The sequence below is a fragment of the Lepidochelys kempii genome, chromosome 7, assembly GCF_965140285.1.
Source record: "Lepidochelys kempii isolate rLepKem1 chromosome 7, rLepKem1.hap1, whole genome shotgun sequence".
NCBI classification, from domain to species: domain Eukaryota; kingdom Metazoa; phylum Chordata; order Testudines; family Cheloniidae; genus Lepidochelys; species Lepidochelys kempii.
In genome coordinates, this window is record NC_136386.1 from 62,351,353 (window position 1) to 62,378,642 (window position 27,290).

General features: G+C 46.0%; 1 protein-coding gene across 1 annotated transcript; it reads right to left on the reverse strand.

Moving 5' to 3' along the window:
* Positions 1-5,505: 5,505 nt before the first annotated feature.
* On the reverse strand, positions 5,506-25,835 carry DUSP29 (dual specificity phosphatase 29). The gene is made up of 3 exons (XM_073354902.2): positions 25,626-25,835; positions 12,859-13,079; positions 5,506-7,786 (listed from the first exon to the last, which is right to left on the reverse strand). The coding sequence occupies exons 1-3, from the start codon at positions 25,799-25,801 to the stop codon at positions 7,539-7,541; spliced, it is 645 nt and encodes a 214-aa protein (XP_073211003.1). The 5' UTR covers positions 25,802-25,835; the 3' UTR covers positions 5,506-7,538.
* Positions 25,836-27,290: the final 1,455 nt, after the last annotated feature.

Consider the following 27,290-nt stretch of genomic DNA (forward strand, 5'->3'; position numbering starts at 1 on the left):
GGCAAACGGCTCAGATCCTGTGTTTTGCAAGCTGATGAGTTTGCTAATAGGCCTTGTCCATCTAAATTGAAAGACCATTAAGCTTCTTTCTAGGTTGTGGGGAAAACAGAGAATTGGTCTTTAAGATTGCCATGTGGCAGTCCCTTCCCACTATTAACAACCACTGTAGCGGAGGGACTCAGCTATATTCCTAGCATGGGCCACATTTTAATACATGGACTGTTCTCCCATTGACTATGGAAGAACATGCCTGAGGTAAGTACAGCAATTGCTTATATTGGAAAGTAATTTTATGGAAATATTGAAGTTTCTTCAGATGCAAAATGCTGCTGGAGATAAGGAAGAGCCAGTGTGTATTGCACAGACCAGTTGAGAATCTCTGCATAATAGGATTGATCTAGTGCCTGGGTGCAGGTTGCAAGCAGTGGGCCTTCAGTCTTAGGAGCACATGATCCATTGTTGTGCCAGATGGATACATTTAATAATTTCAGCATTTGCTTCCTATCCTTGGTGGAAGTCACTACTCACAAACCCAATCGATCCCCGTCAGTAGCAAACAGGTCACAGGAAATGGAATTTTTCATCTGCTCTTTCCTTCCAGTGAGACTTGTGCAGACAGACACTCGCTTGTCCCTCAGACCCAAGAGAGCTTTGCTGTAATATAATTTCCAGTCTGTTTTTCACAATAAAGGACCTACTTAACAAACCAGCTACAAATCCACTTCTAGTTAGGACAGCCACTGAACGGGCCAAGGACAGGAACTGAAACAGCTGGTACCCTGGCTAGGGGAGGATGAGTTTTCCTCACTGGCTGCCACCTACCAGAGTGAAGTGAGGACGATGATGCATTCCATCTGTCTGCATGGTTGACGCGAGGACCCATAAAAGTGTGATGGGATGTATAGGCCTTATCGGCAAGAAGAAGAGTTTAACTCTTCCTCAGAAGAGAGGAAAGTCTACAGTTGCGTGCTTTAAATACAAAGATGGTCAGGATACTAGGGCTGGGTCAGCTGTCCCAAATTAATTCATTGCCCCAGTTGAAAGGGAGTTGCACACTGAGGGATTGGCCTGGAAGGTCTTTGGGAGGGAGGGAGGGTAAAGTATCTCCTGTACAAAGCCTTTGTGAATGCTTTAGACCCAGAATTTTTTTTCTGAGGTTTGGAGTGGCAAAATATGTACACTACATGACTGGTGGCACCAGCCTCTGTTGTGGCATGGGTGTTGCAGGGGGGTGGATGGTGGCTGCCCTCCTGCTCCAGGAGAATGAAGAAACAGGAATTCCTTTCTCACCATCTCGCATTAGAGATACTCAAGCCCCACAAAGAGCAGGTAAAAGGCATCCGAAAATTCATCTTTGAAACACACTTAGCAACAGTCAGTTTGTAAAGTCCATGAGCGGTACTTACACGAACTCAGTTCAAGACCAAGCTCCTCAGGAATGTGATATGGCTCTGCCTTTCCTCTGAGACTTCCCCAACAGAGCAGCTTCTCACCGCCTTCAAAGACAGAATCTGCCCCATCCACTTGAGATGCTGTGTCCCACTTTCAGTCACTCTCCCTGCTTCGATTCCACAGCCTCCCTGCAGTACCCTTATTTGTGGTTCACCTGGTACAAAAGAAGAAAATGCTCTGGTTTCCTGTGCTGTGAGGCAGTTATTTCTCTGGGCCATGAAGATGAGCCTTTCTCTAACTGAGATCTTGAGTTAGACGAGCAAACTCCTGAGGAGAGGGTGTTGATTGTGTCCCTTTGAGGGTGTCAATAAGGTATGGAAGTAATGTGGTTTGTTTTAGTCTTTTGTCTTGACTAGGTGGAAAAACATCAAGGTCTGGTCCATGCTGCAAACCTTCAGCTGCAAATGTTCATCTCTGAACATAGTTCCCAGTGCTAGTATTAGGTGACCAAACCCTATTCAGCATTGTGTGGGCAGAGCAGATTGGCACCTTCTGTGTCAGTTAACAGAATTGTTGGAAGCCATGTTTGAGCATAGTAATGTTTTGTAGTGTGGCCCAAGCCCAGCTCCTTGTTCGTGAATATAAACAGTTATAACTGAGAGCATAGCAACAGCTCCGTCGTGGATAATGAAAACAATATGGTGGTTTGTAAATGTTTTATTTTCCATCCTCAGGTTAACGTACACTGTCTCTCTTCAGTGTGTTTTTCTCTTTAAAAAAGCAGACATGCAGAACCTCATTAAAACTGCTTTTATTTGAAGCATGGTTGTTTATAATGTTAAGCATAAACCACTCCTTAGCAGCCCAAAGGAAATAGCAGTTTGCTCAAGAGAAAGAATGTATATTGTTTGAGCAGTTAAATTTGTTTCAAGTGCTGCTCCAGAAGAACAAAGCCCATAGCAATAAGGAGACGTCTTTCTCTCCTAACTTGGTTCGTTGTCTTGTATCCCAGTCAATCATGTGTGGTAGACAGAACCTTTAAACTCATTAGAAGCGAGCCTTCTGACATTTGGACCTTTCGAACATTTAGCAAGAGCCTGTTAAAACTAGATGGTGCAAACATACAAGAGATGCGCTGTGTGTAATTTTGGCAGTATTTGTATTTCCTATTTTTTGCTGCTTTCCTGACCTGCTCAGGAGATGTTGTATGTGTGGTGGTTTTGTTGCTGTTGGTTTTTATTTTGTTTTCTTTTTTGTGCCCTGTTCCAAAAGCTGCTGTGCAGAATGAGAGCGTGACCCACTTCATCTGTGTGACCTCTGCATGCTGCTCCGCTGGAGCTTCTCATGTGAAGAAAGTAGACGCAGAGAAGCCAGGAGGTGGCACAAATGAGATGGCTGGCTGGCTGGCTGACTAGCTGCCCAGCAGCTTCCAGGTCAGGAAACCCTCCAGCACTCACTTTCTGTGTGATTTAATTGATCTGTTTTTGGGGTTTGTGCTGTTGCCCATCACTGTAACATCTGAACACGTTCCATGTAAAATAGATTGGGAACGGTAACGTCCCTGGTGTACTTCATGAAGTCTCTGGCTCCTTCTTATAGAAAGCTCTGCTGGGGTAGGAATTTGGGTGGGAGTGGACGATTGGAACAGGAGGCGGTTTGAAGTTGTGACTATCAGTTATGGAGGAAAAGTGTTATTAAAGAGGAAGCGATTGCAACATTATTCCTAAGGCTTTTAGACTCTGAAGTCATCTCCTGTCCTCCAGAAGTTCCTTCTACAGCCAGATCCGCTTGGGAATGCTTTGACCTTGGTTCTGGCATACTTCATGCTGGGCTTTATGAGCTGCATTGTCCCTGACTGTCCTGGTGGCAAATGGCTGGCAATGCAGTGTGTAACATAGGTGCGTGCCGATCCAGTCCTGACTTTGATGATTATGACCGAGGCTCTAAACTGAGAGCTGCAGCTGTCTGGGGGACCGAGGAGGAACTGGGTCACAGGCTAGATACATTCACAGTGGCCTAAGCCATGAAGGTGATGGCTGCCACATTTTATACCAGCTGGAGCCCGAGTGCTGTTCTAGCTCTCATGTCCTGATATAGTGAATGACAGGAATCCTGCAGGGACCAGCGTGGCCAGGTCCTCATCCCGGAGGGAGAAGCAAAGGTTCCTAGCAAGCTGTAGGTGGAAGAGGGATTTTAGTTATTGGTGCTGGCGTGGCATCCAGCCGCACTGGCGAGTCAGACAGGAGGCTTCATGCTGCTCTAACACATGGGGCTGTGTGCCTTCCATGGGCAGGCGGGACTGTCCCTACTAGTTCTCCAAAGCATCATCCTGACGAACAGCTTCCGTCAGCGGGAAATGGGAGGGTTACCTGGGGTATGGGGCCCTGAATATAGTATACACTAGAGCTGAGTTCATGGGGTCGGGGGTTAATGGAGGGGTAAAGAGAGGTGCCCAGTGATGGAGAAATGGGTGCCTCGTACTGCAGTAGTTAAGAGGGAGGAGGACTAGTTAATGGTACCCAAGGCAGTTCCCTGCCCATTGTTTAAAGTGCTGTGCAGACATTAATGTTCAAGCACCTTGTGAAGTAGATGTTATCCCCCAGTGAATAAAAGGGGAAAACAGGCAGAGAAGTTAAGAGTATGATTACACCTCTCAGAAGGCTGAGGGAGCTGGGGTTGGGGAGACCAAATTCCCAGGCCTGCCCAGAAATGCCTCTCTTGGTTCCTCCTTCCTGGCTGGCATCATCCATGTCCCCTCTCCCCTGCACAGCCAGCCCAATGACTGCTGCAGTCTCCTGGCACCCTTTCTTCTCCTCCAGCCCATCCGTGCACCCTGGCTGGTGATGTGTCCAAGAGGTCACAGTCTGTGCCAGTGGCAGAGCTGGGGATAGAACTCAGAGGTTCCTGGCTTCTGCCCTGTGGTTATTTCATCAGACAATGCAACTTCCCTAGGGGCAGGGGAAACAGGTGTCCGGTGCTAGAGTAATGGAATGAGGGCTGGAGGAGAGAATCAGGTGCTCAGTGATGCAGAAACTGGTGAGGAAGAGAGGTAATGAAGGGGACTGCAGGAACCGCGGAGTAACTTCTCTGGCAAAGTAGAACCTTCTACAATAAGGATAAAGGAGACAGAGCTTCTCAGGGGCTGGGCTGAGACTGTGGAATGAGCTCCTGCAGGAGCAAAGGGCCTTCCCAAACCTTGCTGCCTTCCACTCTCAGTGCGGAATGTATTGCTTTGATCTTGCCTCCTCTACCCTAAACATATTACAAACTGCACGTGTATATTGAAACAAAGAAAATCTAGAACACAACACTCCTCTGCCCAAACATCAGATGCTGCGGTGATGAACGTGGTACAGGAACCTATGTGGACTAGCATAGAGGTGGAGGAGAACACAGAGATCCAAACAGAGGGAATGTGTCCCCAGCACTGCCATAACTGGGGGGATGAGGGGCTGGGGAGAAGAGATGGGGGAAGGAAAAAGGACCTTGCAGTAACTGGTAAAGAAGTTGGAAGAGGGATGGCCTGGTGGCACTGATTATGCAGCAGTGGGGGGAGCTTGTGATGCTTCATTGGCTTCCCAAACTCAGTTACGATGAATCTCCTGCTCTTCATGTTATCACGTTTTCTACAGCGGGGGAGCTGTAGCAATGGGCAAAGGCCTTGGCCGCTGTTCACAGTAGCTACCTGTTGAGAAGTTTGCAAGGTCTGATGTCATCTTGAATGTTCCCGTTTATAGTGCTGTTCTGGAATTTAGCTCCCCAATAGCAATTGAAAGAAAGCTGACAGGTAAGAGGCCTTATGAGTGTCAAACAGCTGCTCAGAATCGGTTTACCAAACCAAACTGTATCCTGCTGGAGTTCGGTACTGCATGTTCAAAGAATAGATTCAAGCCTTAGGATGCTGGAGCATAGCTACGTTTTCCAGGTGACTTGCACCCCATTGCTTAGAGAGTGTTCGGTGCATGACACCCCCTCTGGGCCAGCCCCCAAACTGTTCTCAGTGATTATAGTCAACTGTATTCTGACAAATCAAACAAGACAGGGACGTGGTAGTAGCAGGGAAGGTGGGAACAGAGTAAAAACTGGTCATTCTTCAAAGAAGCAGACTGGGAATGGCAAACAAAGTGAATTTTATTTTCTCCAGATTAGATACAAATCATATCTCTGACCCTTCCCATAAATGCCTGCTTTTGGCCTTGTCAAAGAATAACAGCCTCAATAGATGGAACTGCAGTAGGCACTGTGTGTTACAGCGCTGGTTCATTTCCAGCAGGACTGGCTTTAGGATTTTGGGGCTCTGAAGGGAGCCCGTGCTTAGGTACAGGGAGCTAAACCCAAAGTCTCTTTTTTTTCCCACCCCGCCATGGGCGGCGGGTATAACAGGCCAGGGGAGGCTAAGCCTCCCCTGGTGCAGCCGCCAGTGACCTGCTGCTGGACACCTGGGCTGTGGTGGCCTCATATCTTCCCCGAGGCCCCCACCTGCTGCTGCTGCTGCTGCCTGGTGAGTCTTCTTCCTCTCCTCCTCCTCCATCTCCCCCCCCTGAGGTCCCAGCTGCTTTCTGCCTCCCTCCCCCATAGGGGTGGAGGGTGAGGAGGGATGCAGTGGGGGCGGGATTTCTCGTGGTGGGCGGTGGAGTGAGAAGGCAAGCGGTGTGGGGTGAGGAGGAACATTGCAGGCTGGGTCTTGCGGTGGGTGAGGGAGTGAGGAGGCGAGCAGCAGTGGGTGGGAGGGGTCTCGTGGTGGGTGATGGAGTGAGGAGGCAAGCAGCAGCAGGTCGGAGAGTGAGGAGGCAACTGGCGGAGGGTGAGGAGGGACACAGCAGGCAGGGGCTCTTGCAGCGGGTGAGGGAGTGAGGAGGTGAGTGGCAGTGGGCTGGGGGACGAGGAGGGATGCAGTGGAGTGAGGAGGCGAACGATGATTGGGCAGGTGGGTCTCATGGCGGGTGGTGAAATGAGGTGAGTGTCGGCGGGCAGGGGATCAGGAGGGATACGGTGGAGTGAGCAAGCAGGGGGTGAGGAGAGATGCAGTGGGCAGGAGGGGTCTTGCAGAGGGTGGTGGAGTGGGGAGGTGAGCAGCGGTGGGTGGGGGGTATCATGGCGGGCAGGAGATGAGCAGGGACATGGTGTATGGTGGACTGAGGAGGTGACTGGCTGCGGGTTGGGGGGTGAGGAGGCAGCAGGTGGTGGGGATGAGGAGGGATTCAGAGAGTGGTGTGTGGGGAAGTTCGTGGGGGAAGGGTGTCTCGCAGCGGGTGGGGGAGTGAGGAGAGATGTAGCGGGCAGCAGTAGAGTGGCCGAACAGGGTGGAGTGTGGGTCGGGCCACAGGCGGAAGAGGCGGGACAAGAAGCTAGCCTCTCCCACAGGAAGCTTCACCCACTGCCCATGTATCTCACTCCAGTTAGTTTAAAGGAGGATTGCAGCTATAGGTTCTGGCTCAGGCTTTGCAAGGCTGTTTGGGTCTCCTCTCCCTCTCTCTAGATCCTACAGCATGGATTCACAAGCTAGTGAGTGCTGAGTTGGCAGTTATCATAGGTGCATGACCATGTGGAAAGGTTCTGCTAACCCAAGGCAACACAGGTGAAGCTGGGCTCATGCTTCCTTATTCAGTTTACACCTTGTGACATGTATAATAAATGTATGTTGTGCCATGGGGTGGTTATATTTAAGTAAATGTGTTAGGCTTTACATGTGGGTTTGCCTTGGGATAAACTAGCCCCTCATAAACGGTATTAAAATAACGGCTGTTCAACATTTATTGTAATAGGGCAGCAGGAGCAGCTGGGCCTGAATCGTATTTCATGGGCTTGCACACTTACCCCATCCTTTACATACTGGACACCACCCCTATGGTTCTCATAGAGCCACTGCCTTCCATCACAAGTCCCTCCTTTTTCTCTTCTGTACAGCATAGCCCTAAAGAACAGCACTAAAACAAGGGGATTCTGTGTTACACTCCCTAACGAGATTGCTTCCCCTCTCCATTTATCTATCTCCAAACTTAGATTCCCTTTAAGGCATTTCAAATGCTTTTGATTCTTCCCTCTGGACTTCTTACAAAGGACTTTTGACAGTATTGTTTTCCAACTCCAGTTTCCTCTTGCTAGGTGTTTTTCCAGGTAGCAGTAACTGCAGGGCATGAGGAATGCTATATCTCCTTGCCATGCTCCTCTCCACTGACTTGGATGCCGTTCTTGGCGTTTGTCCTCTCCAGAGCCAGCTTTATGTCCAGTTCTCTCAGCTGTTTCAGGAAGCCACGGTTTGGGAGGATGCATCGGTGCTGCAGCACTTGCTCAATAGCATCAACCACTGTCATATTCTTGTAAATCATCAGGTAAGCCAAGACCAAGGTGGCGGATCGGCTGCGTCCCATGGCACAATGAACCAAGATCTTGTCTGCATGAGTGAGGAGAGCAAATACAGAGAAGGCTTTCAGATTTACCAATAATAAACACTCCCCCTTCTCTAGGGCCTTCTGCCCAGAGATCTGAATGCTTCACAGCCATGAGTACTCTGTACAGCCTCCCTGCAGGGCAGGTAAATACCATCCTCTTGTACAGGCAGGGACTCTGAAGCACAGAGAGATCAAGTGACTGGCCCGTGGTCACCCAGTGAGTCCCATTGTAAAATCTGGATCTCCTAATGCTTTAACAACTGAAGGATTGCCAATTTACAGCCAGGCAGGATGGGCTGCAATGCGACAGTAGGTAGCCAGCAAAGCCAAGCTGCAGCCTCCCCTTTATTGGGCTCCCACAGATCCATGATTTACTGTGCTTCATTCAGTCTGCTGAATCAAGGAGTGTTTGCTCTCTGGGTCGGGAACAGAATTAGGAGGCGGGGGACCAGCGCCGGCGAGGTGCTGAGGAACCAGATACTCATTCCCTCCAGGAGGGTGAAAAGAATGTGTCCAGTTGCTCACTCCCAATACTTAGTAATATAATACTTAGTCCTGCTATGAGTGCAGGGGACGGGACTAGATGACCTCTTGAGGCCCCTTCCAGTCCTTGGTTCTGTGAATACCAGGGGTCAGAGAGGAAGGATGACTCAGTAGTCAGTTGCCTGCTCTGCCTCAGACTTCCGGTGTGATCTTGGACGAATCACTTTATCCCCCTGTGTCTCATCTCGGGATGACAATTCCTTTCATCCCACCCTGTTTGTCTTGTCCGGTTAGATTTTAGCTCTTGGGATCAGGGCTGTCTCTTACTGCGTATAGGCAGCTCTCACACAATGAGGTGTCAGTCTCTGCCAGAGCCTCTCGGCGCTGCTGTAAGGCACATGAATGAGAGTGGGATTCCCCCACTGGCAGTAGCCAGGGGCCGGAGGAGGAGAGTGAGTGATACTGGGCCCTTCCATGTGCTGCAGGAACTGATGGAAATGCTTCTGGGCTACAAGGCCCTGGGAGGAGAAAAGCTGGGGTGGAGTTTTACATCTTGGAAGGAAAAGGGTGATCCATTGAGGGTGCATCTACACCGTGTTTTAAAACCCCTGGCAGCAAGTCTCAGAGCCCGGGTCAACAGACTCGGGCTTGTGTATGGCATGAGAGATCCTGCTCAGACTCTGAAACCTGGTGAGGAGGGTGGGTCTCAGAGCCTGAGCTCCAGCCCTAGCAGGAACGTCTACACTACTAGTTGCAGCACTGTAGTGTGAGCCCAAGTCCATAGCCCTGGGCTCTGAGACTAGCTGCCATGGAGTTTTTTGGGTTTTTTTATCAGTGTATCCTGATAAAGGCAGCATCTGAAACTCTGTCTACTACAACTTCCTATGGTCAAATAACACCACAAACACCATTGCAAGGCCAGAGGCACTTTTACTTTGTCAACTACATCTGGCTACGACTCCTAGCAATTCACTCCTTGATGCTGGGAGTGAAGGGGATGATTTCCTGGCAGGAGCAGCACTGCTGTGTCATGGACACATCAAGAACTGCCAGCACAAGGGGATTAATGGTCACAGTTTGCATCCTAATCCCAGCAGATAGTTGTAGAGGCATCATGGCAGATTTCCAGCCTCACTGATAACAGAAAATGATAATCCCTTCTATCATTACTCTGAATATTTGAAACAGATGAAAACTGATGAAACCCATTTGTTCAGCCCTTCACTCTTTGCTCGGGCCTCCGGTTTGTAAATGGGCTGGAGCAGAATGGTGGAGTAAATGACTGACATGAGGGGAAGGCTGAGGGATCAAGGCTTTGCTTGGCTAGCTGGGAAAGAGAGAAGAACTTTCTGGGCATCGGTGGGAAGAGGAGAACCTGTATTTTTTGTCACATAAAGGAAGGAGAAAAGTGTGCATGTCTCTTTAGAAATGGCAAGGATGGAGAACCTGTCTGCTGTGTGAACATTGAAGATCTCAGAGGACTTTCCAGAAAGAAGAGAATTTGCCCTGTCCTGCAGGGCCCAATTGTGCAGTGTGTGGGTCGGTGAAGTGATGCCTGCTTGTGTGTTGCTGTTCAAATGCTTTGGGGTGCTAATCTATCTTGCTAAGCTCCTTGTATGGCCGTAGTATCTGGATGCCTCACAATCTTACTTATCCTCCCAACCCCTCTGGGAGGTCAGGAAGTGCTATTATCCCCATCATACAGAGGGGGAGCCAGGACAAAGAAAGACTAAGTGATTTGCCCAGGGTCACATGGCAAGTCTGTGGCAGAGCAAAGACTCAAACCTAGGTTTCCCAAGCTAGTGCCCTGGCCCCTGAACCATCCTTCCTCTACTACTTACTCCAAAGTGTGGGTTAGGAACCCGGAGGGCATTAACCAGACAAACATACTGGGTTATTATACTCCTAGGATGCCTGGAATTAAGTTAAGCATGTGAAAGAAGTGGCAGCTTGCGATGCTAGGTGGCTAAACAGAGACTGGTCTTTATCAAACAGGGTAGTTATGTACTTGTACTTGTATGTATGTATGTATGTATGTTTGTAAGTTATGCACTCTTGCGTAAGATTTCTTTAAGGCTGATCCCTTGCACTGATAGAAGTATGTGCTGCTTGGCTAACTGCCTCTTGTCTCTTTACATGTCCTACTTCTGTAGCCCACTATCTGAATGGGGAAAATGCCCACTACAATACTTCTGAAACCACCGTATCAGCAAAAAAAAAGGCCCTAAATCTATTGCACGTGTATGTTTGACTGAATGCACTAAAATGACCATCCACATCTGGACAAGAAGGTGAGGCTTAATGGTGCCATACTTGGCTGTGGTATGAGTAACGTATTCAGAGCCCCTTGTTTCCCAACATGAGTTTCTTTGCGTTCTTGTCCTCCTCTCTTCTCCAGGGCTACTACAGGCAATGGTCATCTTTACATCATTAGTGCATGTAAGAACAAAACACAACTCTCTGTCCTTGTTATTCAAACACCTTACCAATGCAGCAGCCAGAAGAACAGCTACATACAGAAGTGTCAGCATTACACATTTAGTTACTCTTGAATTCAGAAGTATTTTTAATAAGTGAATCACTCCATTCTCCGAGTCGGGCTTCTGTTTCATTGCTGCATCAATGCTTGGTTGAGCCTCAAGGCTTCACAGGTGTTTGATACAGCCTTGTAACCGGGAGCTTTGAAGCTTGAGCCTTGCGAAATGCTCTGAGTCTCTCCCCGATCATTTATCAGCACATGAGGATGTGCTGGACTTCCCAGGGCTTGTCTATATGGAGCAGCAATGTGTACGACAGGGCTTTGAGTTCTAAAGCACACTAGCGTGCTGTGCACTAACAGGTCCATGTAGGACCTGCTTGAGCACTTTAATGCAGTGCTGTTGGAAACAGTCTTTCTCTCTTGACTTCTGTGTGTTTACCATGTCTTTCACGCTATGCTGCGGGAATGGGAAGAGAAGGCTGCAGGATGGAGAAATGAAGGCTATTAAGGGCTTGTCTGCAAAAACATTTTCTCCATGGCAACTTGGGGTGTGACTGTACCCTCACCGGCCTGCCGTGGACTAGGTTTTTGGGTGCACCTTGCTGGCACAAGTTCTTTAGAGTACTTTGAGCAAGTCCCATTTTAAAGAAGCTTGGAGCGAAGCATTCTAATGAACTCAACAGCAGGGAGCACGGAGTTAGTTATTCTGTGGCAGGGTAGTGTGAGCTAGATTCACACCCCACCTTGCCACAAACTACGTGTTTGTGTAGACAAGCTCCTGAGGCCTAAGTCCCTCTCTGGGAATGTGATTAGAAGTGAGGCTAGAGATCAGACACTTTCAGCCACCCAGAAAATCTAACTATTCCCCACCCTTTCCAGAAGCAGGACTTGGGTGGAGTCTTGTCAATTTTAAGTAGCTTCCTTCACCTACGGACCTCTCTTCCTTCTAAGAACATAAAATCTTCAAGCAGCACGAAATGCTAATGACACTTCAATTTTAAAATAGTGATGATTTATTGTCTTTCTGCCTTAACAAGGGGCAAATTCTGTAGCTGAGGACTGTACTTGTTGAAAGCTTAAGACCTGGCTGGTTATTGGGGATATGCCAGGTAACCAGCAGCTGCTGATCTAAACAGCCAAGAACACAAGTTGACAAAAGGTTGGAAACTTGGTATATGTGGCCCTCTGATATTAAAGGCTTTGTAGGTCAGCAGGAGGATCTTAAGTTTCTTTGCTGGCTCCTGGTAAAACACACCCTGTTGAGATTTTTTTTTTTTTTTTTTTTAATAAGAACTGGAGTAAATGCTGAAAGACAGTGTGGGGTCGCGGCTGTGGTGCTTCACATCAGCTTAAACCCTTAGTTAGAACACTGCTGGAGGTCAGCAAATAATGAATTGTAGTAATCAAGCTGGGAAATTACAAAGGCTTAACTAATGTTTCCAGATCTGTGCTGTCAAAGTGATTTCAGTCTCCTACGGCTTGGAAGATGACAAAAATAAATCCCTGTTACAGCTTGGAGATGATCTGATGGCAAAAGTACTAAAGTGCTTTTATATGTCTCTATAGCAAACCTAATGCTTTAGTGTAAGAAATGTTGAAGTGACAGCCTTGGAGACTGGAGTCCTACATTCGCAGGGTAAGTACAGCCTGGGCAGATGCCCTGCTAATAGGCCTCACAGCTTACTGGAAAGGGACCACTTCTAGGAATGGCAGATGAGCTCCATGGCCCATTGAGTTCACGACTTTCCTCCTGAGATTGTTTGCTTCATAGGATTGTACAATGAGCGCTGCTTGTGCTAGGGACACCTGTATGCTAGGGAGATCGCTGCTTAACAGTGGCCCATCGGAAGGTAATTTGGATTGCTATCAAATCCCATTGATTGGAATGGCTGACGTGGCTGTGAGATGACCTGAACCCCATAACAGCATTGACTTCCCTGAAATGACCAGCTCCATTATTAGCCATTGCTTGTTTGTCCTCTGCCGGTGGTCCTTGACTTTCTCTGCCTGTTTCACCCCTTGGGAGTTGGCTACTTCTGATGAATACTCATGTGCACTGAGATCAACTGTAGCAAACGAGGTCTTTCTGACCGTACTCTGCCCCCTCCTTACTTCTCTGATCTTGGAGTGCAGCTTCAATGAATTCAGCAGCTGAATAAAAGAACTGGCTGAGGTTGAAGGTGGTGAGATCATCTGCTTCTACCCCATGGTACTCAATGGTTATGTCACTGTAGTAGTCTGGTCCTGTGTCCACATTCCACCGGCCGTGGGCTGCATTGAGGATGTGGGTGAAGCCGGCTTTCTCAAGGCTGTAGCGATCTAATGCAGTTTTCCTGTTAAACAAATGTCACAGTCAGATGTGTAAATGGAGCTCTCTCATGCTGCATCCGCTCAGAAATATTTCTCTTATTTTGCAAGTCATAAACCACAACGACACTGATGATACTTCAAAGAAGCAGTCTGATCCCCTGCCTTTACACAGGTTTCAGAGTAGCAGCCATGTTAGTCTGTGTCCGCAAAAAGAAAAGGAGTACTTGTGGCATCTTAGAGACTAACCAATTTATTTGAGCATAAGCTTTCGTGAGCTACAGCTCACTTCATTGGATGCTCAGATAAATTGGTTAGTCTCTAAGGTGCCACAAGTACTCCTTTTCTTTTTGCCTTTACACAATACCTTTCATCCCAGGATGTCACAAACAAACTGAGCTGCCTAGCAGCCATATGCTGTGAGCCGTTATTGGTTCTACCCATTTTACAGATGGGAAACTTGAGCTACAGAGAGGTTAAGTTGACTTGTCCAAGGTCACAAACTGAGTGAGCAGCAGAGCTAGAAATAGAATCCATGAATCCTTCCTCCCACTCCCTGGCTTTAACCATCTGACACATTCTCTCCCTTCATTTAATATTACAGGACTAATCAAAAAGTCAGTTACAAATGAGGATTAAATTCAGCTAAGGTTCACATGGCTCTTACTACCTCTGAAAGAAATGCAACCACCCAGATTTTTCCCTTCTACACTTAGAGGAAAAAACTTGTTCATGCTCATGTGTCCAAAGGGTCTAGAAGCCCTGTCAGCCTCCTCCTTGCTGCCATGTACTAACGGATCATGTTAAGGTGTCTCAAGACAAAAGCACTATACTCAGAGATCACATATCAGCCACTGATTTAGAGCTGTAACTGCTTTAGAGAAGTAAAAGGGGATAGTGCTACTCCCTGTCCTCTTCCTCCTCTGGAGTGAAGAGGAATTGGCTCCTGGGGTGAGGGGGAATCTATTGGGTGGGTGGGGGGAATGAAACTGAAAATATTCAAGCATCTTAAAGTGGTCAGGAAGTGCAAAGCTAATGCTTCCCTTTCCATGCTCAGGCACCCGGATGTGCTAAGGACAGGAAAGTGGCAGTCCAACCTTCAGCAAACCTGTTGATAAGAACAGCCTATTGTTATTTATTATTATTAATGTGCCCTCATGCCTAGGAGCCCTAGTCATGGATCAGGGCCCCACTGTGCTAGGTGCTGTACAAACACCCAGCAAACAGATGAGCCCTGTAAGGATTGTAAGGACACAGTGTGGCTGTTCTTATGTTCTTAATATGAATCCTTTATCCTTTCTTCCTAACCCTGTTGGCCAGCAGATACAAAAAGGAAATTCTAATTGTACTCCGCTGTACCTGAGCACACACAAGTGTGGTTGAGAATTCCTTGAGGGATGCAGAAGAGCTGCTGCTGCTGTATCAAGGCACGTAGCTCTTGCTTCCACACAAGAGCATTGTTTAGCGGCTATGTCTAATAAGCTGTGTGTTTTATACAAGGTAAGACAGTGGGGTCAGTTTCTACTGTTGTGTTACCATGGGATCTTTGTTTTGGTGGGTTAGCACAATCTAGCAGAGTCCCCAGAACAATTACACAGCCACGAGCTCACTGAACAATAGAGACCCAGCATTGTTATTGGAGGAGAGCCCAGAGTCAGTGCAGCCCTCTGCTGCCCGTAGTGCTCAAACACACTTTCACCTACTCCCCTAGGCAGGAAGTATGCTCACCCCCTGAACTTCCTCTCAGAGCTACTTCCCGAGATGGCCGGGTCCTTCCTTTCTGGGAGGAGCCACAGAACTGGGTGAAGTTTTTCAGGTGAATTTTTTGGGGGAAAAATGCGGATTTGGGTTGACTGAAACATTTTGTGGCTTTGTGTAGAATATGTCAAACTGATTCAGCAGAAAATAAAAACTAAAAATAATTCCAAACAAATCTGAACATTTCATTTCTATACTAACTGTTCCACGTTTTTTTGATTCAAAATGACTTTCAAAATTTACTTCAGTTTTATTTTTATAAATTTAAAAACATTTAAAACACTCAGAATCAAAACATTTCAGCAGATGTTGAACAAAATGTTTCATTTGACCCAAATCAGTGTTTTTTCTGACTACTTGATTTGCTGAAAATTTCAAAAATGATTTGTTTTTGGATGAACCCAAGATGGTAATTTTTTTTTCAGAATTGCCAGTGGACTGAGAAATCAGTTATGCATACAACTTTAGAGCCCCCCTCGTTAGGGGCTGCATGTAGATGTGCCCCACATACAGTCCTAGCAAGCACAGAGTAACTCTGTTACAATACTATCGAAAAGATTGATGCTTTAAAAACAGATGAAATAATTTCCTGGGGAGAAGGTCAAGGCAGGTGACGTATCCTACTCTGTTGAATCTGCCATGCTTGAGGTGAAACACGGATTCTGCTTTCAGGTTTGGTTTTGTGGTGGTTCCCCCCTGCAACCCTTATGGGGAAAAAAAAATCTGTTTTCCATTCTTCAGACTTGGCCCAACAAATATGGGAAAATGATGCTTTCAGTTCATAGATCTGTGCTCAGTTAGAAGTCCTGCAAGTGGAATCCTTGCTTAATAGCAAGTAGGGCCATATTGTAGTCAGGGTCAATGGGAAAATAAAGATTAACTGTCCATGAAAAGTAAGTTCAAATTTGGATTCTGCAAATGCAGCTCAATCGAATAAATAGCAGTTGAATTAAACAATGTACATTGTTGCTGTTCTAAACAGAGACAATGCCAAACAATAGGTCACATGCAGGGGTGAAAGTAAAATGCAGCTCTTACCGGGTATGGGGCCGCTCTGGCCCCCCCAGAAGGGGCAGGGCCTCGGGCAGAAGGGGCAGGACTGGGGGTCAGCGTATCCCAGCCCATCCATCTGCGCTCCCTGGCCCGCACTGCCTGGGGCTTCAGCGGCAATTTAAAAGGCCCTTTTAAATCGCGGCCCTGGGGCAGCTACTTCTTTTGTGTCTCTCCCCCACCCCCGTCAGCAGTCAGGGGGGTGGGCAAAAGTGGCAGCGATGTTAAAGCTTTTTGCGCCCCCCCATCGGCGGCCCTGCCGGGTCGTCGCTGCTCCTTTTGTGCCCCCCCCCCTCCCATTGGCGGCCCTGTTGGTAGGGACCCGGCAGAGCCGCCGATCAGGGGCGCAAAAGGGGTTAAAATCACCCCTGCATTTGACACTGCAACATTCATCTGGGGTGTAATTTCCCTGTTTCCTTGACTGGGTTCTCAGGAGACTGTCAGAAATTAATGCCTTAAATGCAAATTAGACAAGGTGGGTGAGGTAATATCTTTCAGAGAACCAACTTGTGCTGGTGAGAGAGGCAGGCTTTTGAGCTAAAAGGACCTGAAGAAGAGATCTACGTAGCTCAAAAGCTTTTGCAACTCCTATCCTGGGACCACCACAGTTACAACAACACTGCAACCAACTTAGACGCAGACACTATACCAAGAGAGAGCTTTGATTATAACGTGTTGCATGGTTCTGAGATCTCGCATTTATGTGTTCAGTGGCTGGAATGTTTAGTGAGCACACGGGAGTCTCATTTGTCAGAGAGAAGGCACAGTGCTTTTTTATTAACTGCGTCAGCGCTCAGCTAAGTCAGAGTCTGCTCAGGCTTTGAAAACCATTTAGTGTGTTCTGGGCAAACCCAAGGGTTACCACAGGGTTTACCATAGTCACTCCCATATTAGCATGGTATTTTTGTATCTGCATAGTCACTTCCATTCTACCTCTCCTTACAGTACCCAAATTAAACCTCCCAGGGCTCTTTAGGGTTAGGGACATGGGGGGGTCTATGCTATTGGAGCAGCCCACTGGTATACTGACTGCAGTATCCTGGCAACAGACTATACCTGAAGTTTCAGTGGAAAACACTCCTCTTTGCCTTTCCTTTTTGCCCCAGGCGTTGTGGGAAAGCGTATTTTGAGGCCAGGGGTGGAGGATGGAGTTCCTTCCTGATGCCTGCTCTTGACTATCTTATGTCCTGAAGTTTTAGTATAATTTTTCTTGATCAGTTTGGACTAACCCCTTATATTAGCAGAGGCATATTGGGTATGTATTTATTCATGTAGTCATTCTGTCAGTTGGGATTGGATAAAGAGGAGTAACTGATCCGTCTTAAACCTTACAAATGCTTACAGTGTGATAAACAAAATCTGTTATAATTGTGAGTCCCTCTTCTGTTCTGAATTAATCATAGATATAAGATACAGAAGAGACATTCTGAGCTCTGTCTAGACCATCATCCTGCCAATGAAGGATTATTCTCTATCATGTTCTCTTTAGTGCTTCATGCAGGCTGATGTTAAATTGTCTGTCATCCTTGCCTTCCTCTTAGCTTAGCTTCTCAGGTCAACTGCTTCAAACTCTGCTGTATTGAGTGCTGTTCTGTGGACCTGTTCGAGTTCAGAACTGACCTTTTGCAGGCAAGGTTACCACAGAAAAGGCCATTTATTCCCACTGGTGCCTGTCCCATAACCCATTGTTTAACATGGGCCCAGATCAAACCCTTCCTTCTTTAGCTGCTAAAACTAGAAAACTTTCAAACGTGAGTGCTCAGAGTTAAGCATTCAGATCCATTTTGGGGCATTAAGATGCCAGTTTAGCAAAGCACTTAAGAATGTGCTTAGGTTGCACTGACTTCAGTGAAATTTAAGCATACACTTTACTGAACTGGTGTCATAATAAATGCCCTGACTTTCAGTGGTGCTGCGCACCTGCAGAGCCAGTTGTGAGCTCTCTGCACCTCTGCAGGTAAGACTATGTATTTAGATGCCTCAATATGGGTTTGGCTGCCTCTGTCTGAAAGGGTTGTTGTCATTTCTGTAGAAGGCTTACACCAGGAACTTTTCCTACGATTTCTAGTACGTTGCGTATTCTGCGGGGCCAGGATTTTGTGCCTTTGTTCTGTACAGCATTGAGCACACTATCTTTGTGAAAAATATAAAGGATTAAATCACTCCACAGCTGCTGCTTCCACCTCATATGCTGTTTTTTGCTTTCCTCTTTAGAGAGCTCCAGCAAGCTTAAATGGCGTGATTTTCCTTTCCAGTAACTAAGCTCTGTTAGGTCCTTAACAGGACTTCTTCCCTCTGCTAGCAAGAGGTTCTGTATTTATAACCTGCTCCTATTGGCTTAAACTGAAGTTTTGCCATTCATAGTAACAAAGGATCAGGTCCTCAGACCAAGATTTTCAAAAGTGACCAGTGATTTTGAGTGCCCAACTTGAGATATTATAAAGAATTTTCAGAAAGTGCTGCAGATTAGCCCTTTGATAATCAGGCCCTTGTAGGGTTGCCAATCCTCTAGGATTGCCCTGGAGTCTCCAGGAATTAAAGATCAATTTCTAACTAACGATTGTCATGTGATGAAACCTCCAGGAATACATCCAACCAAAATTGGCAACCCTAGACCCTTTTCAGGTGCTTCCAGTTGAATATCTAAATAATGGGCCTATCCTTCAAAATCCCTCAAACTTTCCTTTTCCATGTTACCTACAAAAAAAATCTTTACAACAGGTAGACAGATGGGGGCATGCAAGGAAACAATGAGACATTATTGCTCAGCATGATCGGCAGTGGTCTCAGCTTACCGGCAGCCTGTCTATCTGTGGTCTCTTTTCTTATACTTAGTTTCTAAGCTGTTTGGGGCAGAAACCATCCTTTTTCTCTTTATATAGCACCTAGTACAATAGGGTCCTGGTCAGTAACTGGGGCTCCTAGGTTCTACAAATAATAAATAAACGTAATAGGTTTTGGTCTTGCTTTAGTTGAAGTGACTTGATTGTCAATGATCTTGAGGTAACTAACATGATTGCAAATTCTGATGTAGAAGCTCATGCACGTTTCTGAATGCAAATATTGTTCCCAGCCGTAGCTCATACAACCATGACCAGAAACAAACCTTTGTGCAGTGCCAACACTAGAATTTACAAGCATCTCAATTAACTCAAGATAATTGGCAAACAGGTTGATTTACAGCACAACCCAAAACTTTGGTGTAGATGTACCAATAGAAGCACCCACAATCATGAGTCACTTGTGAAAATCTCAGTTCATAGTTTACCTCCTTTGTGCTTTAATATCATTAGAACTCTTGGGTATATCACAAGATGTATGTGTTTCCTTTTCTTCCATTTACTTCTTACACCACTACTGTGGTAATAGCATTTTAGATGAAAGCAAAGAGGATGTAAAATAAGAATACCTACCAGCAGCCAAATGGGTAAGACAGCTAGTGAGCTAGGGCCACACAAAGGCTGTTAGTGTGAATTATAAACCTTGTTCAAGGGTTTATAATTCAATCCTTAATTTGTTTTGAGCTAGCACATGACACAGATGTTCTCCCTCTTGCAATTAGCTCACCACCTGAGTTTAATAGTCCAGCTAAGAGTTTCTGTCTTACTCCCTCCCTACGTGATGCTATTGCCTTGTAAATGTGATAGATATTTCTATTTCTCTGGTAATAATTGAACATAAAACCACAATGCCAGGAAAAGTTCGCTCTAAATGCCCGGTGTAGGTGAAACTATCAGCATTTGACATCCTCCAGTTGCTTTCATTTTACTCTTCTGGGCCATCTGTGTTTTAGCGCTTGATTTCTTTTTACATGGCATAAGCCATTATGATCTTCAATGTCTGCCTTGAATGCACTTCAGAGCAGGGAAGGTGAAGTACTGTATTGGGAAATAATTAGGAAAATGACAGTACATCTCAATCTGGGAAGGGAGGCATGGAGGAAAGTTTGGGTCCCTGAGTAAAAACCCACCAGGCCTTTTAATAACAAGAGATATACTGGGTACAGTGGCCTTGATTCAGCAAAGCACTTAAGCACATCCCAAAGTCAAGCATGTGCTTAAGTCCATCCTTATGCAGCAAAGCCTTTAAGCAGGGGCTCAACTCTTTACAAAACCAGGGCCTCTACAGTGGAACATGAGGCAGATGGACCCACCAGTGTGTTTGTAAAGTTCTGTGACGGGGGAGAGGAATACTTGAGATGGGAATGACCCTCATATGTGGGAAATAGAAGATGAAATCCCTTTTTACTTTAGATTATATGCACACCTCAGAACATGTTGCCTAGTACTGAGTTGAGGGGAAAAGGCCCAATCAAAAATATAACTAAGTGCAGCCATTTCCTTGAAGAATAGTACTTATTTCTTTAAGATTTATACAAGGACAAAAAGATGGTGCCCATCCAAGCCTGTGGTCTTCATTTCAAATGAAAGTTCATAGCAAAAAGACCACTACTGCTACAAATTCTATTTCATCCCAGCAACAGTTAGCTAACCCTTATAGCAAAATAAAATGATACTGTCCTTCCCTTTCTATAGTTTACCCCAACCCACCATCGCCACCTCTCTCATTGGCACCTCTCTCATGAGCACCAATAACTCAGCCTTCATTCATGCTTTAGTCTCAGCCAGACACTGGGGGAGATGCTCAACCACGCCATCTGGTCAGAGGAGACAGAAACACAAGCTGGGTGTCATCCACATATTGAAGACATCACCACCCATGCTTCTCTGTTAACCCTCCCAATGGCCTCACACACGTGTTAAATGGGGAGGGACAAGATGGAGCCCTGTGAAAACCTCTGAGTGCCCAGCAGGAAGCAAAGCAAGTCTACCCTCTGAGATCGTTCAACAAGAAATGCATAGAGCAACACTATCTACTCCTCCTATAGCCCCCAGGTAAGTCAACAGAATTTCATAGTCAGTGCTATCTGACTCAGTGGCTGGTGTATCTAATATCATTATGGACACTCATCTTTTATGCAATACTTGAGGGAGATCATTGAGCAACACAAACAGCTGCTTTCTTAGTTTGTATCATACTCAAGTTAATACTTGGATTGACAAGGGTTAAGAAAATCTGAGGCAATGAGATATTGTGGAAGGAATTGTCTCTTCATAAATTTTCAAGTATTTTTAACCACCAAGGGAAGGCTAGGGGCAGGGCACTAATTTGCCAGATGTTCAGTGTCAAATGAGGAATTCCTGAATATAGACAGTTTCCTTAAGAGTGGTCTGCAACCTGCCATTGCTAAGGCAGGTGTTGACAATCTCCACTAATACTGGGCCTAAAGTTTCCGCAACTTCCCCTGCATCTACAGAAGCACTGCTGGCTGAAGCTTAAGTAGAGATAATGTAGCATTTGTCCCCAACAAGGCATTGCCTAGTCTTCACAGATGCATGAATCAGAGCAAATTTTTTTCCCTCTGCAAACTAGCTAGCAAGTTCTTCACAACCAGAGGAACTCATGAGTTGCTGAGTGGGGAAAGCCAGGATTCACTGAGCAATCCAGTCCCCAAAGCAAATCCGCTGACTGACGTTTTGTGGATGCTGTGATAGGCAAGGAACCTCCTCTTCACCTTCCCCACATCAAAAGCATAAGAGTTTTGGAAAATGTTTGACACAGACAATTAATTTTGGACTTTGACACTCTTCCTTATTGCTTCAACTGTTGCAAATCAGCTGCAGACCAAAATGATTTGTGAGGAGGACTGGCAGTGTAAACTGCCAATGCTGCTTGTATCTTGGCATTTAAAGCTAAAGTCCATACCATCGCTTTTTGTTCCTGAGAGATTTTTTTGTATGGAGTTACATATTTACCTTCCGGCTCATAAAGCCTCCACTAGGACTGGTAAATGACAATGCTAATATTACAGTGAAACCTTCCACCATGTCTCTTTCTTTTTAAAATAAAATGATCCCACACCCCTCTCCATTCTGTGTACATATTTCTACCTCCTGGGTAACTAACAATACACCTGGAATGTTTCTATTTTGATGTGATTAATACCAGTGGATGTCCTAAGAGTTCATATGTTCTAAACAGTGTGATGTAACTGTCCATTGCACTGAACCAATTCCCATCTGATTTCCTCTGAACTAATCCAAATGGCATTTCTCTTCAAATGTAGCCATTTTGACTGAGCCAAAGACATCACTTTGCCAGACAAAATCCTCCAGAAAGGGGAGGGAGTCAATCAATGGGTGGCTAAACACTCAGTGTGTGCTTAATTAGCACAGTTCCCTATCTTCTAGATGATCTCTCTGCGTGTGCTACCTGCAAACTTAATTGCCTTAGTCAGTTCTCAAACCATACCCCTCGTAGCAAGCATGGTTGTCAGCTCTACCAGCTGAACTATAGAGAAGGCTTCCTTTCTACTGGAGTTTGGCTCTGCTTTGCAGCTGGAAGTTAGTCTTAAAATGCATTATGTAGGGAGGGCTCTCTTGATTAGTTTCTCTTTTTGGTAGAGAGAGGCCAATGAGACAGTGTTCAGATATAGATTAGGTTCTGGCTAGGATTCAGATTTGAGACCTAATCAGAGCTAGGGATGAGGTCAGATGATGCCAAGCTTTTAGGAGACCACCATCATCTTTAGTTGAAATCTTGTGAATGGTACTTTGGTTCCAGAAAACGGCCTTTTTAAGTTTTGGATTTAACCCAGAATCACAGCCATCGTGATGGGTAATTTGGCAGCTACCATCTCTACTTTCTGGCTCTGCACTAGGAGCTGGGTTTCCCTCTGAGCATCAGTTTTGCTTGGTTGTACCCTATGGCTGGGGATCAGCCAACCAGGCCACCTGAAGAAGACATCTGCCTCACATCAAACAGTGCACATCAAACAGTGTTAAAAGAAGGAAACAAAACAAAGCAGTTCCCTATCCTATTGAAGATGATCTACATGTTACTAATCCTGGTCATGGATAAACCAAAAGCCTGTTTCTGTTCCTGTCACTGGGAGGCTCCTATTGTCTCCAGGGTCTGGTCTTAAAAGTCTTTAGAACTTGCCGGAGGAAAACTTCAACTGGAACTGAACACAGGATGTTAAATTTGAGGCTTTGATTATTCTGGGCCTGACGGGCCTCATGAGGATTTGATTGCCCCTGGGAAACAGCTGCAGCGGAGTCCTGTAACAAAAGGAATGAGTGGCCTCACAGGGCTCCATGATAGCCTGCGTTGCATTAGAATAATGCTGTGGTTATGTAGTCAGGATAATTAATTGGCATTTCCATAAGCAGTCACTACTAACCTCGTAAATGCAGAAGGCAGGAATGAGGCCCAGATGTGGAGGCTCTGAAGATAAACTCTGTATGTGTGTGTACACTTGATTTGCAATGAGCATGCCACTAAATTCTTCTAAGGGCAACCCTTAATTTAGCCTGGTTGATAAGGATGCAAAATGAACGTGACATCTGTTGCCTTTTCCACAGTAGCTATTTGGTGCCCAGTGCTTCAACCAGGCCCTAAAAAGAGGCACACTGTTGAGTTGAGGGCGGAAGCTGTTGGTCACAAATAAGGTCATCTTGTCCCAAGGGGCTTATCTTGTGTTGCATGCTTAGGACATGAAAATAACTAAAAGAGAACATAAAGCTGGGTGAAGTGTCAAAGCAAACCAGTTCCACTCTAATAAAGAGGCACCCCTATTTTGACACTGAGAGCAGCACTGCCAAAGTGCCAGCATGTGGAGTTGTGTATACGTGGATTATTATGGCCCCATTATCCTGGACTTCATCTGCTTAGAATTAAATGCTTAACTACCACCTTGTCCCAGTAATGGGGCCAGAGTCTTTCCTGGTGACCAGTTCATCGTCCCTTGGGGACTGGAGGCTGGGCCCTATGTGACCTGGAGCGCTAGCTAAAGAATTAATTTTTTGTGGGTCATCAGCCTAGTAAAGCTGGTCATCATCTGTTTCCATCCCTCCCTTATTTCTTTCCTATCCCCCTGATCCCCAGTCATCTCTCCTTCTCATTTGGCTTTCTTTCCCTGCCTCTAATAGGGTGGAGAAAATGTCTCATTGTGAAGCCCTGCTTCAGGGATGGGCTAGCAAGCTCTTTTGACCCGATGGCTTTTACCTGCAGTGCTACCATCATGTGACCCTTTTCCACCTATTCTTAAAAGCTCGCCCCATTTTCTTAAGAGTTAGTGTGCTCTGCCCCCCAAAAGATCCTTTCTCAACAGCCAACCCCAGCTAAGTGAACAATGTGTCTCTGAATATTCTCATAGGAGGTAGCGGGGCTTCTCTTTTGTTTCCCTGATTAATTGCTCCAGTGGACAAGTGCTTTATTCTTAGCATTTGTCTTATAGACGTTCAAATTAGAGGTGTAACCAGGCAGAATTACAGAAACAACTGTCATTGGAAAAATAACGGTTGGTAGATGGTGGCCTGTGTCTAGGGTCCCTGAATGTTCAAAGCCTTGTTCTGATTGGCCACTTGGGCCTCTCTGCACCAGCTCAAAGGGGCAGAGTTGAAGCCTCATCTCAAAGATAAGTGGAGAATACTTCCACCTATTACGTTAAAAATAATTCCAATAATTTTAAACAAGGAAAGGGAAAGCAAATGCCAGGTGAATTTAACGGAGTCCATTCTGCTTTTGCTGAACCTTGGGTTAAAAAAGATCTAGCAAGAAACAAATAATCGCTTCTTCCCACCCCCCTACCCCCACTTGTCCCTGAGCTTGTTGGCCAGACTATCACCACACTTGGAAAAAAAGATTTTTCTTCTGTAAAGTGTTAGCCCCTGGATGCTTATAGCCCAGATCTCTCATGTGGGTCTTTCTGTTGCCTCTGGTGCCACAGAATTAATTGGTCAACAATATTGGAACTAGAATAACTTTTTTAAAAAGCTGTTTATCTTTCCACTTTTATAATCTGGCAGCAGATGAATTTTGGGGACCTTTTAAAAATATTATGTATACTTTGGAGTCGGTGGGGTTGCAGATTGTGCCTTTAGTAATGATGTAAAATAAAATCCCATTAGGGAAGGGAGTAGGGGGAAAATGGGAATTCGACCAATAGTGCCTAAGGGTTAAGAAAAGTTCTCCTGCTCTGCAGACAGGTTTGATTGTCTGCGTATGGAGTTGGTTCTGTTTAACAGTATATTATAGCCACTTCCAGATTAATCCTGTGCTTTCACATTCATTTGCTAACAGCAGCGAGATGCGCCCTGCAGCAGAGAATGAGTTCAAAGTAGCCTAGCCCTATGAATAAGGACAAATTTGTTTAAAGCCTGGACCGTTTTAATGCACGAGAGCCCCCCTCTTCCTCCTTGACATACTCCCCCAGCCAGGCTCTGACTTACCAACACTGAAATGTTTCCAGCTTTTGGGAAGACTCTTCAATCACTTCCAACAATTCCATTTCAGGCTCACCCATGGTTCTGTGCACTCAACCTGTGCCCTTCACTCAACATGACCAGGGGACTGTCACTTGGTAATAAATTACAAATTACTCCTTGAAATTAACCATCTTAAAATAGTACATGACTATCCCCAAATGCTGCAGCCTGTCCTACTGTCACTACTACGCCATTACTGCAATCTTTGGTAAGAAGAGATGCCTACATGGCTATGAAAACCTTTTCTCTGGGCTGTGGTGCTTGAAAACTAGAAGGGGAAATCTTTGCTTTTGTGTATCCTGAGAAGAGCTGAGGCTTCCTTATTCCTATACTGAGCACTGGTTTGGGCTGCCAGCAATGGCTTGTGTGCTGGCTAACAGAGTGTGGGGATAGGAACCCCTGTGGCTCCATTGGTGGGTTGCATTTATCACTTACTCATCTCCTATGTAGAGATTAGGCCAGACTTCGTTGACATGAGTATACTTTGGGCTGCCTTTCCAGAAGAGCCGCTCCAGTTCAAATGTGCCGGGGGTATAGTAGTCTCCATCAGGGTCCACTTTGATTGCTGTGTAGGCACTTCTCTTCATGATGTTCAAACTTGCTGAAGACATCTTGTCCCCAGGGGATTATATGGCGTTGTATACTTGGAATGACAGTAACTAAAATGCAATCATAAAAAGAATAGAAAGCTGGGAGAAGTGTCAAAGCCACTGGGTCCACTCTGGTTAAGCCCCTTCCCCCCCACCCCGCTCCTTTGTGACACTGAGAGCAACATAACCAGTGTGCCTGGATTTGGAGCTGTGTATAAATGGATAGACACCTCTCTGACAGATGCAGCCCCATGACTGGAATTTGTTTGTGCTGCTGGCTCTCTTGAGAGAGGAATTAGAAGTAGCTCATTGGATAAACTTGCTCGCAGTGAAGTCAAATAAAGGGTGGGAATTTCCAAAGCGCTCAGCATTGGCCCAACTCTGCTCCCCTCGGTAGTTTGTGCCCAGGAAAGTCAAGGGTTACAGTTCAGCTGACCTCAAGTGTTTCTGAAAACCGCACCCTCAGGCCCCCAAAGATCCAGTTGAAGGGAATTTTCTCCATCAGATGACATTTTAAAATCAATATGGGACATTTTTCTAAACGATCTGCCCTATGGATTCCTAGTTCACACGGGAATCCATTCGAGGAAGTTCTATGGCCTCTCTGGAGGTCAAACTAAATGATCACAATGGTCCCTTCTGGTAAGACTTGGACTCCAGGTTGTTAGTCATTAGTCTCCACAGGCTGCACCTTTATCTAACATACGGCAAATCAGAGAGTGGCTGAGTTTGTCCCTAAGGCTGGCCTTGGGGTGCCCTTGTTTTACTCTTTCAAACTTTTAACACAGCTCTCCATACTGAACATTTAAATGACTGTTTCCAGACTTGCTAGTTTGCCCGGTTCCTGCAGGGCACTAATAGCCGGTGTGACCAGCTGAACCTGCTCTTCAGCCAGGAGTGCAAGCGTAATTGCCACCTGCATGCTCGGAAAGGCTGCGTACTAAACAAAGGGAGCAATCTTCAGCTAAAGAGGTGCGTTAATTCTCATCTGCGGTCATAGACCGCCCTGTTGTGGGGTGCGACCCAGACCAGCGAGGGGTTGTGTCATTGCCTGCCTGTAACCCTGGATGCCCTAACTGCTTTGCTGCTGTGGCTGACAGCCCAGACACCTACAGCCAGCAGATGAAAGTGTAGAATCCTGAGTGTCTGTATGCTGTGCAATCCCGGTTCAGCGCTCCGATCCCAGCAGTCTGCCTACAACACAACAGCCCCGCTCTAGTTTCCACTGGGTTTAATTATACCTAGCAAGATATAACCCCAACTCCCCCAAGTCCCACATTTTCCCCAAATCTTTGCTCTGCAAAGTCCAACCCTTTTCTGGACCATTCAGAGGGATAATCGGGTTGGTTTGCTCCTTTAAACAGACAATGCCCAGTCACTTCCCACATTAACGGGAGTTAACAATTACTTCCATTCAGCACTGGGTTGGTTTAGATTAAAGGTAAATCAGGTTTATTAACAAAAAGGCATAGGTTAAAGGATGAAATAAAATTAGAAAGAGTTGCAAACA

Excerpts from the sequence above, each read along its gene's own strand:
- DUSP29 (XM_073354902.2), bottom strand. The coding sequence starts at position 25,801 with ATGTCTTCAGCAAGTTTGAACATCATGAAGAGAAGTGCCTACACAGCA. Across the intron at positions 13,080-25,625 it reads AATCTCTACATAGGAGATGA|GAAAACTGCATTAGATCGCT; the intron begins GTAAGTGATAAA and ends TTTGTTTAACAG. Across the intron at positions 7,787-12,858 it reads TGCACTCCAAGATCAGAGAA|ACAAGATCTTGGTTCATTGT; the intron begins GTAAGGAGGGGG and ends TCACTCATGCAG.